The 13,202-nt window shown below is 37.9% G+C and overlaps 1 protein-coding gene across 8 annotated transcripts in view; it reads right to left on the bottom strand.

Moving 5' to 3' along the window:
* Positions 1–8,561: 8,561 nt before the first annotated feature.
* The window catches only part of WAC (WW domain containing adaptor with coiled-coil), a 105,693-nt gene continuing 101,052 nt past the window's right edge, over positions 8,562–13,202 (bottom strand). For 6 of the 8 annotated variants that reach the window (XM_053572191.1, XM_053572193.1, XM_053572194.1 and 3 more), the window contains 3 exons: positions 12,679–12,865; positions 11,513–11,640; positions 8,562–10,018 (listed from right to left, as the gene is read on the bottom strand). In XM_053572191.1, coding sequence (XP_053428166.1) covers positions 9,949–10,018; positions 11,513–11,640; positions 12,679–12,865 — 385 coding nt within the window. In that variant the 3' untranslated portion in view covers positions 8,562–9,948. The remainder of the gene's footprint in view (positions 10,019–11,512; positions 11,641–12,678; positions 12,866–13,202) is intronic. The other 2 variants (XM_053572192.1, XM_053572195.1) reach the window with 1 other exon arrangement.

A 13,202-nucleotide genomic window follows, 5' to 3' on the forward strand; every position in this document is an offset into this window, starting at 1 on the left:
AGCAGGCTTTTTTTTTTGTTTGAGACGGAGTCTCACTACGTCGCCCTGGGTAGAGTGCTGTGGCATGACAGCTCACAGCAACCTCAAACTCTTGGGCTTAAATGATTCTCTTGCCTCAGCCTCCCAAGTAGCTGGGACTACAGGCACCCGCCACAACGCCCGGCTATTTTTCTGTTGCAGATGTCCTTGTTGTTTAGCTGGCCCAGGCTGGGTTCGAACCTGCCAGCCTCGGTGTATGTGGCAGGCACCATAACCACTGTGCTATGGGTGCCAAGCCAGCAGCAGGCATCTTAAAGAAGGACGATGACCATTTATAGGGTACACACACTGGCATCAAGTGGCTGTCCTAGCATAACCTTCTCACACATTGCAAAGGCAGGCAACTCTCACACCTCCGCCATTTTCTTATAGAATGGGTGGGTGTATTACGTCTATTAGTGACAACTCAGAAGGTGACCCAAGAATGTCTAGTTCAGGGGTGGGGAACCTGCTGCCTTAAGTCCACATGTGGCCCTCTAGGTGAACAGTGCACAGCCCTTTCACTGAATATAAATTTTACAGAATCCTTTTATTTATACATTTTTGTTCATTTTTCATATTTCTACTTTAAAAATGAATGTATTTAAAATACTAAAGAATAAAATAAGTTTCAATAAAATAATCCTCCCAGGTTGACTGGCACAATTAGAACATTAGTTAGCTGTAAAGGCTAATCCTGATTAGTCCTAACTCCCCCCACAACTACATGAAGCTGGGTAGCAAGAGCTCATGGGGGTTGAGTACACCAGTCTGTTGCTATCAGCTTTTTACAGTGGTGCACTATGTTTCTGTTTGAAGTTGGATTTTTGCATAGTTGAGCAATTCGACAGTATCTTTTAATTCTATCTGTTTAACAGCCCATCACATCAAAGACCAAGAGAATGCTAAAGGAAGTAAGCATTTTTAAATGATTGGGAATTTCAATATTATCTTGTTTCTGCTGAAGATAAGATGATTTGCTTGCTTTGTGATACAGCAATATTAACATTAAAGAAGTTCAATGGCCAGGTGAAGCCTCTGGCTCAAAATACGACACGCCGGCCCCATATGCTGGAGGTCGCAGGTTCAAACCCAGCCCCAACCAAAAACTGCAAAAAAAAAAAAAAAAAAAAAAAAAGTTCAATGCCCATCCAACTCATTATGGACCACAAACATTTTAAACCAGAGGCAGAGGCACAGAAGATCATATTGCCGAAATTAAAAGATGAAGAGCAAAAGCAAAGACATTCTTTTAAGCAGCAATAAGACCTGGAAATAATGTCACGAAGCACCTTATAAAGTAGCTTATACACTCGAAAGAAAAAAGGGAAGCCAGTGAGTGACCTAGAAATTCTGAAAGAATGCATCGTCCAACTTGTAGGATGCTTAGACTCTGATAACGTTTCAAAGTAAAAACAACTGCCCTATTTCAAGAACTGTAACCCATCGGCAGCACGAATTAGCCTTCTGCCTAACAGAACAACTTCATTCAATACTCAAAAGGAAAATAATGTTTTTTTTTTTTGTTTGTTTTTTTTGAGACAGAGCCTCAGGCTATTGTACTGGGTAGAGTGCCATGGTGTCACAGCTCACAGCAACCTCCAACTCCTGGGCTTAAGCGATTCCCTTGCCTCAGCCTCCTGAGTAGCTGGGACAACAGGCGCCCGCCACAACGCCCGGCCTTTTCATTGTAGTTGTCATTGTTTGGCAGGCCCGGGCCAAACCCGCTAGCTCTGGTGTGGCTGGTGCCTTAGCCACTTGAGCTACAGGCGCTGAGCTGGAAAAATATTATTATTCATTCACAGTGGATGAATCCACTGATACTACTAACTCTGCACAGGTTTTATACTTCATTCGGGTGGTAACAGAAGATTTTCTTTGCTACACTTTGGGCACTCTTGCAACTAGAACATGGAGAATAGGTATCTTCAACAAATTTCAAGATAAATGTCCTGAAGTTGGACTGACTTTGGTAAATTTAAAAGGGTATGTATGGACGGATAGTGCACCTTCCATGACAGGAGGATATGAACGTTTATTGCACAGATAACAAAAGTATCATCAACAGATCTGGATGCTTTCACTTCTCTTCACTGTACCTTCCATCAGAAAATCTCTACGCTAAAGATACTATTTTAAGTGACACTTTGCAACAAGTTGTAAGTCTCCTTAAATATGTTCATGCAAAAGCAACAGTTTTGTAACATGCTGATGTTGGACAATGAGGTATTTGGTGTGGATTTGCCCTTTCAAAAGTGCACAGGCTGCAGCAGGGACAGGTGTTAGCCAAAATTTTAGCACTGTGCGAAGTTTATGAAGAAAAGAATCAGCAATGTGAATTATTGAAAGATTTCTATAGGAATGCATTTTTGTGTGATATTACGTCAAAACAAAAAAACTTGAGTATTTCTTTGCTAGGTACGTAAAACTAAGTCTATATAATATAGATAAGTAGCAAAAAAAAAAAAAAAACACCCTATGCATTTCAAGAAAAGATGTTCTTCAAAACACTCTTCAGAAGTAAATTTCAGATATTTTCCCCAGTTAGTAAAGGTCATTGATGAGCAGGATGGCATGTTAATCACTTGAAGATTATGCAGCTGTTACAGACCTATTAACTGGAGAATTATCATGGCATCACACTCAAATTAGCATTTCAGTCTCATCTAGTTGACATCACCAAGGCGCCAGAAGAACCAGAGATGAAACTGACTGAGCGCTCAGGAGATGACACTTCAAAGACACTGTTTGATGCTGAGAAAGATCCAATTGACATATGGAAAAATACAGAATACCCACCCTCTTCAGCAACACTGGAAAAAACGCTTTCACACTTTTCAACCACTTACTGCTACATTCCGTACCTAACCCAAACCAAGACGCCCTTAAGGTAACAAATGACTTATACCATCAAGGATCAGTTGAAACTGTGGACCTCCATGCTGCAACCAAATATTCAAATATTTTCCAACAAAAGCAGACACAACAAAGTCATTAAAAGGTTAAATTTAAAATAGTTTTTATATTAGGTACATAGATTTTTACAAAATAATGTACATTTTTATCTAACTGAAGTTTCTTGATTATAGCTAAATTAATGCAGCCTCCCAACATGAAAAGGCTCCCCATTCGTGGTCTAGTTTCTGTCCTAAAAAGAAGCGGCTGGGTGTCAAGGCATCATCTAAACCAAAGATTGGCTTGTCAGTACAACAATGTGAAACCAGGATAATCTCCAACCAAGCTCCGGGTCTCACTCAATCCTGCCCTTTAGAAGCCAGTTCCTACTGGTTCATTTCGCAAAGTTAGCACTGGAAGTAGCATATCATTCTTTCCTCATTGGCTTATTCACTCCTAAAACCTGTTCACAAGAGGCCGTATAACTGGTTCGGTTGATTACTCTTGCTTAGAGGACAGTTCGTAATGCTGACACAATAGGTTTGGAGTTTTTTCTGCTCCTTTTCCAAAATCAAAACTCCAAGAAAAAGCATTCAGTGACTTCTGTAAATTTTCCAAAGTTGTTTCTGTCCAAAGCTCTTAGCATTCACAATTCACTCAACAGGCCCTTCTGAGTATTTACTACATACCGCCCTGCCATCAGTTTTCTTAAAGGTCACCTCAGAGAGGCCTTTCTCTCAGCCCATCTGAAAAGAGCACCCTCCATCACTCTTCACTCACGTTTTCTTCAAAAGAGCAGGAGTCTCTGGTGACCTTTCCTGTCCTCAGAAGTGTCTCCGTGGCAGATTGGGCTCCCCAGGAGGATTTGAATTGACCTGGGAGGTGACCCCAGGGAACTCTGGATTAGGAGATTGCTCCTCCTGGGGAGCCCAATCTGCCACAGAGACACTTTTGAGGACAGGAAAGGTCACCAGAGACTCCTGCTCTTTTGAAGAAAACGTGAGTGAAGAGTGATGGAGGGTGCTCTTTTCAGATGGGCTGAGAGAAAGGCCTCTCTGAGGTGACCTTTAAAAAAACTGATGGCAGGGCGGCGCCTGTGGCTCAGTGAGTAGGGCACCGGCCCCGTTTGCTGAGGGTGGCGGGTTCGGACCCAGCCCCGGCCAAACTGCAACAGAAAAATAGCCGGGCGTTGTGGCGGGCGCCTGTGGTCCCAGCTACTTGGGAGGCTGAGGCAAGAGAATCGCTTAAGCCCAGGAGTTAGAGGTTGCTGTGAGCTGTGTGACGCCACGGCACTCTACCCGAGGGCGGTACAGTGAGACTCTGTCTACAAAACAAAACAAAACAAAACTGATGGCAGTAAGCTGTGCAGATTTCTAACAAGTTTTCCAACCAGAGAAAAATGTAAAAAAAAAAAAAAACCCAGGGAGTTAAGTGTGGTGAGCGAGACTGGTGGATGATGACTGTGGTGGTACCCAGGGGCTTAAATATGTAGCAGCACTAGAGAATTAGGGACAGAATAACTTGGTGTCTACAGATCTCTCTGGTGGCTGTATGGAGAACAGAATGTGTATGTGTGAGGATGGAGGGGTCCAGGAGCCGAAGCAGAAGCAGAAGGCTACCAGGGGGTTGGTTCAAAGACCACTGTGGCTTGGACTGGAGTGGTACACCTTCAGGTAAGCAAGCCGCTCTTAGATCCAAAGTACATTCTTGAAGGCAGAGCTTCTGGGCCTTGATGGATTAAATGTGGGACGTCAGAAAAAAATAAAGGATGACTTTACTTGGGTTTTGAACAAATGGGGAAAAGATGGTGTTAATTACTAATGGAACACCAGAGACTGACATCTGAAGTGCAATCATGATTTCATTTTTAGAGCACATGCCTGCTTACGGCAAGTATCTAAGCTGACATATTGAAAACTGAGGTCAAGCAAGACCGGAGGTATTTTCACTATTAAGTGACACATGAATGGGATTTTCTTTTTTTTTATTGTTGGGGATTCACTGAGGGTACAATAAGCCAGGCTACAAATGTGCAATTGTTAGGTAAAGTCCCTCTTGCAATCATGTCTTGCCCCCACAAAGTGTGACACACACTAAGGCCCCACCCCCTCCCTCCATCCCTCTGTTTCCCCCCCATAACCTTAATTGTCATTAATTGTCCTCATATCAAAATTGAGTACATTGGATTCATGCTTCTCCATTCTTGTGATGCTTTACTAAGAATAATGTCTTCCACTTCCATCCAGGTTAATACGAAGGATGTAAAGTCTCCATTTTTTTAATGGCTGAATAGTATGAATGGGATTTTTTAAAACCAAGAGCCTGGATGAGAACACCTAGGCAGACTGCACATTAGGGTACTCCCAAAGTTCAGGGGTCAAGAAAAGAAGAGCATAAGCAAATTAAAACAAGATATAAAAAATTCCAACTTTAAGCCTGAATTTTCATTAAAATAGTATGATTAAGAAATTACAGGCTACTACTTTCACCAAAATGCTTACATTAGAAATCTTTTTTTACAGATTACATTAGAAAATCAATTTTTATTCTTCCTGTTTATCATTATCTCTTTTGTAAATTTTTATCTCACAATTTATCTGCAGTCTTTATTTACTTCATCGCCAGTCCTCTTAACCTAACGTTATCCGTTACCTTTCCACACATACTCTCTCTCTTCCTAACTGACCTTCCCCCTTTCCTTTCCCATTTCCTCTTTGTTCCCAAAGCAACAAGAGTGATACTAAACTTTTAAGTAAGATGTCATTTCTCTTCTCAAATTATCTATCAGTGCTCTTAGGATAAATTATATTCATTTGCAAAAATGTCTCAATGTGCTATTTGACTGCAACCTGTCTATTATTGTCTTAAATATTTGTTACCTTTGTTGTCTGGGCACACCATTCTTTTCCTAGTTCCTCTGATGTAAAAAATTCATTACCAATTAAGAGCCATGGTTATCTGCTATTTCGGTATTCCAGGAATACTGATATCCTAGGTTTTCACTTAGCTGGCTTCTCCACATCTATTCGTTTTTATCTTAAATATAATTTCTTCAACCAAGCTTTCGCACATTATCCTATAGAAAGATGGCTTTGATTTGTAGTCAAGCATTTACGTATGCATTTGTTTCTATACATCTACATCAATTTACATTTCCTGAGTTTCAGTCTTTTTTTTGCATTAGAAAAAGAACAGTCCACATTTTTTTAATTCACCGCTACTCACCAGTGTTTGACATAGTGGCTGAACTATGCTAGGTATACAGTAAATATGTTTCATGAATAAAATATGAAAGAATGAATGAAAAAAAATTACAGGCTACTGAAACACACCAACTGCTATTAAGATTTTAGCAGTGATTTTTAAACATCCTTACTCAAAAGCAAATTGTACCTTCTACAACTGTTTCAAAACGCTGTTCTGAAATAATTGCACACTATATTCAAAACATATTTATTACTTTTTAGTGTCACTTTGTACACTCCCATACAAATACAAGAATATAGCCATTAATTGACAGGTATCGAAAAGAAATCTGTGTATTCAAATCCAACATATAAATACAGTGGTGCTGAGTCCTGAACGACCAGTTACGGTGGACGGGTGGATTACTTCTTGCCCCTGCCCTCCTTGAGACAGTCTCTTAAAGCTAAGGTTGCGTTTCAACAGAACAAGAAAACTATTTTTGAAGTGGGATAACAATTTTTTGCCAATTTTTAAGTCCCTCCTCCCCAAGATTTTACAGTTGTGAAACGTGCAAGATTCTTAAGAAAAATAAAACCACTCACTTGGGCTATTAAAAGCAGCATGTTGGGCGGCACCTGTGGCTCAGTGAACAGGGCACTGGCCCCATATACCAGGGGTGGCAGGTTCAAACTCGGCCCCAGCCAAACTGCAACAAAAAAATAACCGGGCATTGTGGCTGGCGCCTGTGGTCCCAGCTACTCGGGAGGCTGTGGCAAAATAATCACCTAAGCCCAAGAGCTGGAGGTTGCTGTGCACTATGACACCACAGCACTCTACCGAGGGTGACAAAGTGAGACTCTGTCTCTTAAAAAAAAAGGGGGCATGTTTTCAAAAGGGGTTGGAACATAGAGGTGAATTTTCAGTGTGCTTAAAATATGGGATTTTAGTCTACGTCTTAAAATTAAGTTAGATTAATAAGAAAATGGAGGAAAGAAAGGTGGGGAAGCTGATTCTTCAACAGTAATTTCTAACAGATTCACCTTCATATTTATAGTACCGGTTTTTACGGTTGGAATGTAGAGTTATCTTTTTGAAACAGAAAAACAGAACACAAAAACGCTAAAGTTCCCTAGGGGCTATTCAGGTATTTCTATCTTTAAATAATCTGAACCAAAATACATGTTCAAATGCCATGTACGGCAATAGGCCAACCAGGTAAGGACTGCCATGATATTATGCCTATTTTAACAGATATTCCCTAGTTACCTTAAGTAGCAGTCTGTATTAAAGTGTAATACTGAAATTATTTTACTATAGAATCATTAAGTGGATCAAATATTACAAAATATTTCCACAAAAATTTTAATTTTCTTCTGTTTAAAAATTCACTAAGAAATTTCAAGTTAGGCATCTTCTGAATATCTGTGACTGATTTAACGATGGAAACATTTTTTTTTAAAAACAAAGGAACAGAGCAATGTAGAACAGTAAGTTATTAGCAAATCAAATTTAAATCTGCCTAAATCACAAATTGCCATTTGATCAGTAAATACTTGACTATTACACATCAGAAAAAGCTCACTTCTTTCTAGAAAAGATACAGTTTAAGGGTGTTGGCTTATCACAGCTCTTTGGGGCTTCATTTACATGCACTAATTCAGTCCAACAATTGTTAACAATCTCATAGGAATGAACATTTCATGGTGATAATAATGCATGACATTTATCTTTTCTTACATATAAAAAAACATTAAGAAAAAAATCACTTCCAGTATAGATTTTAATTACTCTCATTTACACTGCAGCATTTTTGCATTTTAGAAAATACCAACAATACTATTTCTTACAGTTTACTTTTAAAATTTGGGAAGTCTGAGCATTAAATTTTATACTTTTTTTTTTTGTAGAGACAGAGTCTCACCTTATTGCCCTCGGTAGAGTGCCGTGGCTTCACACAGCTCACAGCAACCTCCAAATCCTTGGGCTTACGTGATTCTCTTGCCTCAGCCTCCCGAGCAGCTGGGACTACAGGCGCCTGCCACAACGCCCGGCTATTTTTTTTTGTTGCAGTTTGGCCGGGGCTGGGTTTGAACCCGCCACCCTCGGCATATGGGGCCGGCGCCCTACCCGCTGAGCCACAGGTGCCGCCCTAAATTCTATACTTTAAAGATACTTAAAGCCCTAGTGCAATTTTGAAATTTTAGTGTCCCAGAATGTAGTAAAATTGATGTTGATGTCTAACATCAAATCGAGCCCTTGGTGCTGCCCATATTGGAAGCACCTATCTGCCTCAACAAAGGTGGGGGGAACCCTACAAATGAATGTCAAAATTTTTTAGTCAAAAGACTTTTTGGAGGGGAGGGGATTTTTTTCCATATGGAATCCCTTATGGTTTGGATATTGGCAGTGTTAAGCTCAGACATGTGACTGATAATTTAGGAAAGAAAAAAAAGTCAAAGTAATTTTTATAGTAGCAATAGTTTCTTTTTTTATTTTAATATACTTTAGGAAACAATATACAAAGCTGAGCTTTCCTACCATTTCCAGGTAACAGCAGGAAGCTCCAATTACACAAATTTAGCGTTTTGTGATGGCTAAAAACAGCAGTCAGCACCAGACTTGAACAGTTAGCTACAACACAAACATCCTTCAAAATGAAATGTCATAATAGCAAGACAGGTAAACCAGGGTTTAACAAATGACAACCACTTGGGAAGTGACTTAATCATTCTTGTTGAATTTCATATTTCATTAAATATCTTGTACACAATTTCCTGTTATTATGTTTTAAACAAAATCTCCCCTTAAGGAATTAATTCAATTAAGTATAAATACTCAACAAGAATAGTTCTGATAAAGAATCCCCAAGGTAGTTCAAATTCTAATATGCACTGACCGAAGGAAAAGAAAAATAACAATTTTTGTTTGTTTTAACATGTTTATTACAACAGATACAATTCACATCTGACTAGCTTTGTTTCCGCTTTCCCCTCCCACAACCATGTTCATTGGGCCATTTCCTTATATTTGAGCAATCGATGTACTTTCAGCACACATGCCCAGCAGTATTTTTAAGTCCATTCTTACAGGGTGCAAATGGATTTCAATAATTTATACAAACAAGTGGGTTATGCTTAATCACTGCAATTTTAAGCTACTGTACACAGGAATGAAAAGGTTATAGAAAAGTGCCATAGCAACAGTGCCGTAAGAAAGGAGAAAAAGAGGAGCTTTAAAAAATGGATAAAATCAGATCAAGGATTTCAGAGGGAAATGGAACACACGGGAAATGAAAAACATTTCTCTGCAAAACAAATGGAGAAGCACTGCTCTTGATCAGGTGCAAGTGTGGAAACAGTTGTTTCATGATATTTTATACACTGCCCATATGGTTCAAAATTGTATCCTTAGACACAGATCGCCTGGCGCTTGCACTGAATTTTTGAAAATGCAAGATTTCTGAATGATAAATTAACCCCCCAAAAATTTTTTTAAAAAAGCTAATTTTGCAGACAGGTTTACATGTAAAAGGCTAGGTATTTAGCCACCTCAGCATTGATTAGTTTTGGATGTCTAAGCTCTGTTACACATGGCTTCCCATGGCTTCACTCTACAAAACATATTTACAACGTGAAGAATACATCTACAAGAAATCTACATTTCAAGGGTTTTACAAATCAATCTTGTATCTTTCCCCTGAATTGACTCTCACAGACCCCCGTCCCCTTGTCATTTTCTTTGCCCAGCTTAACGGTCCAAAGTCTACTTAAATGCAGCTCAAAAAATGTTAAGATTGGGCAATAGATTTACAGTTCCTGTACTCAAAACCATGTGCAATTATTCACATCTTCACACCATGAAGGAATTCTGATTTTTTAGCTTTTCGAGTTCCTTAATTTGTTGTCTCAAAAATAGTATCCTGAAAAATAAAAGCTGACATTAGAATCTGTGTGTACATATAAATGTTAACAGAAAAACCAAGCCTTTAATTAAAGAAGTATCTTAATGAGTAATTAACTAATTAAGACTAATCAAAAATGGTTACAATTTCTCAATAATTACTTTGAACATAATGATTGATTTAACCACGAGATAAACCTATACTGCATGTTTTCTGGCTCACTAATCCAGTAAGTTTGTGACTAGTGTAGGGTGATAATCATTTAGAAGAGCAATTGTCAATGAAGATGAAGGAACATAAAAATGGAACCAAATAAAAGTTCAAATGATATACCATATATTGAAAAAAAAAAAAACAAAACACACACACACACACACAAATTCTACAGGTAACTAGATTCCCATTAACTTCACAGAATGCTTCCTTTTTGACCCCTCTTTTCTGTGAACCACTGATATTTACTGCCTATATTTGTGATTTCAACATCACGTACTGGCTTGATATTTGACTATATATATACTGTTTTCCTAAGATACAATAATGAATAGTGTCATTCCCTAAAAGTCAATGATCTATTAATCCAAAGTGAAGTTTTATATACATTAGAACAAGTTTCAGAGAAATCCTGTAATAAAAGAATTACAGTTGATATTCAATAAGACTTTCGGAGACTACAGTACTTGAAAAAAAACAAAAACAAAAACAAAAATTCACTTTTCCATAGTTTACTATGAATTCCCATTTGGTATTTATCAAATATTTATGATTTCACGACAAGAATAATTCAACCTTTAACCCAGTAACTTATAGACAGGACATGAAGCTATTGAAAGTTTGTCCTCGGGCGGCGCCTGTGGCTCAGTGACTAGGGCGCCGGCCCCATATGCCGAGGGTGGCGGGTTCAAACCCAGCCCCGGCCAAACTGCAACAAAAAAAAAAAAAAAAGAAGAAAGTTTGTCCTCACTCTTAATTATGCATTAAAAAACCTTATGCTATTTTGTGACTTTGATATTCTACTTGAATGAAATATTAAGAAATATGAGACAAGAATCTAGGTAAAAAAAAAAAAAAATCAAGGTAACAGGTGTAATATGTATCACTAAACTTGCTATATATAAATTCTTTTTGTAATTTCTAAGGAATCAATTGGTGATACAAGGACATTATAAACAGTAATTTGAAATTTCAAGTAAAAAAATGCTGACCTCCATTCGACAGGAACATTTATGATCACTTGCTGTCAATATTTCACTTTTTAAAAAATGTATTTTTGGAACTTATGGAGGTATAAGGGAAGTTATGGAAGTTGTAAGGGAAGAAGCTTAATGAAACATTTACCATACATTAAAATAAAATCTATATGACTTTTCACTCATCAGAAATACTACAGAATGAAAATACAATTACAGAACAATATATATATCCGAGAACTTTAAATTTCATAAACAATTTTGTGTTCTTTGAGTTAAGATACATAATTCTAAGAAGTATTTATTTCAGTGAAAAACTTACCTTTGCTCTCGCAAAGTTGCTTGAATTTCACATACTCGGACTAAAGATCTTAAATTTTTTAATTCGGTACAAATTTCTGACATGTGAACACTTCCCATGTTATGGGCTTCTTCACGTAATCTTGATGCCTATAATTAAAAAGAAAATGATCATACAAAATATATTAGAAATAATATTAACATACACAAACTAAAGCATTAATTTTCTAAGTAGAACTTTATAGCAAGATTAGATAATTCCTTTCCTTTAAAGACACAAAATGCTAGTGAATCTCAGGAGAAAAATGATTTTAAGAAAATGTCTCTGATGGTGTAAAGTATGTATTTTAAGATCTCCCCATTTGGTTTCCTTAAAAAAGAGCATTTCCAATCTCCAGAGAATAGCACCAGGAAAGGACTGCTAAGATTGGAGGTCAGCCAAAGAGATTGTTATTCTTGCAATTGAGGGACAATATTGATAGAAGAGCCTTACTATATACTCCTGTGTGATGATATATATATATATAAAACACATTCTCCGGATACTTCCACAATAGCCCAGGTGATTACCTGACAGAAGGGAGAGACAAATGGCATGTCCTAAGATCTCAGGGATGGGAGCATCCCTAAGAAAAAAAAGTCACCTAACTTCTAGCTGCTGGTCTAGAGGGAGAGTCGTATTAGGTTAATAGTTCTAATAGATTCTGAAACTATCAGAATGGTTGAGTGGCAAAAGCCCCCTTGGTAAAATGAGGAAAATCCATTATCTGCACTGCTTGGCAATTTTTTTAAGTAGCAGAAAAAATAAATATAAGACACTTAGCACAGAGCTAAATGTTGAGTACTTGGTAATAGTAGCTATGGTAACATTAAAATGTTTTCCCCAGCACTTTGGGAAGCTGACAAGAATCACTTGAGGCCAGAAGTTCGGGGCCAACCTGACTTACATGAGACCCTACCTCTACTAAAAAGGAATACTTTGCGAAACCACAGAAAGTTAAAAACTACTTTATAAGTACATATCAAATATTTTATAAAATGACTACAGATAATCAAATTAGAAACTAGTTATTTTAAAATACAGTTTGAATTTAAAGTGGTCCAGACTAGCTTTTCTAAAACTTGAACGAAGTCCTCTTTTGCCTGTCACCCAAATGTGAAGCAGGGGTTGTGAATCAAGTAACATACCTGCTTCTCTGCATGATCTGCAGGCCATCCTTGAACATGTTTTATGAGATTTTCATTGAAGTGTGCTGCTAGCGTAGGGGTTAACGAACACGCAGGTCGGGCAGATGAATTCTGTGGTACAACGGTTGCATTTGATGCATTACTACTAGAAGTATGATTTGGACCAGGTGATGGACTTCTCTGGCTACTAGAAGAGAAAACAGAACTGAATGTGTAGTAATGTTTAAAAGTAGTTTCTGGGTATCCTAGAAATTGCCTGTTAATACCTGCTTTAATTTAAAAGATATCCAAAAATTGTTTTGAGACAGAGTCTAATTTTAAGAAAAATGTTATTTTAACACCAACTAGAATTAAGGATCCAAAGCATATTTATATCATGTATTTCTCAATACATATGGAGGGGGAGGGGAAGAACCCTTAACACTACTGTCAGGGTCAATGTAAAACAACCACACTCTACAAATTTGACAGCAGAACCTGTTCTGTTGACTTTGTACACCACAAACACCAATAAGAATATAAAT

This window comes from Nycticebus coucang, chromosome 20 (genome assembly GCF_027406575.1).
Source record: "Nycticebus coucang isolate mNycCou1 chromosome 20, mNycCou1.pri, whole genome shotgun sequence".
Lineage (NCBI taxonomy): Eukaryota > Metazoa > Chordata > Mammalia > Primates > Lorisidae > Nycticebus > Nycticebus coucang.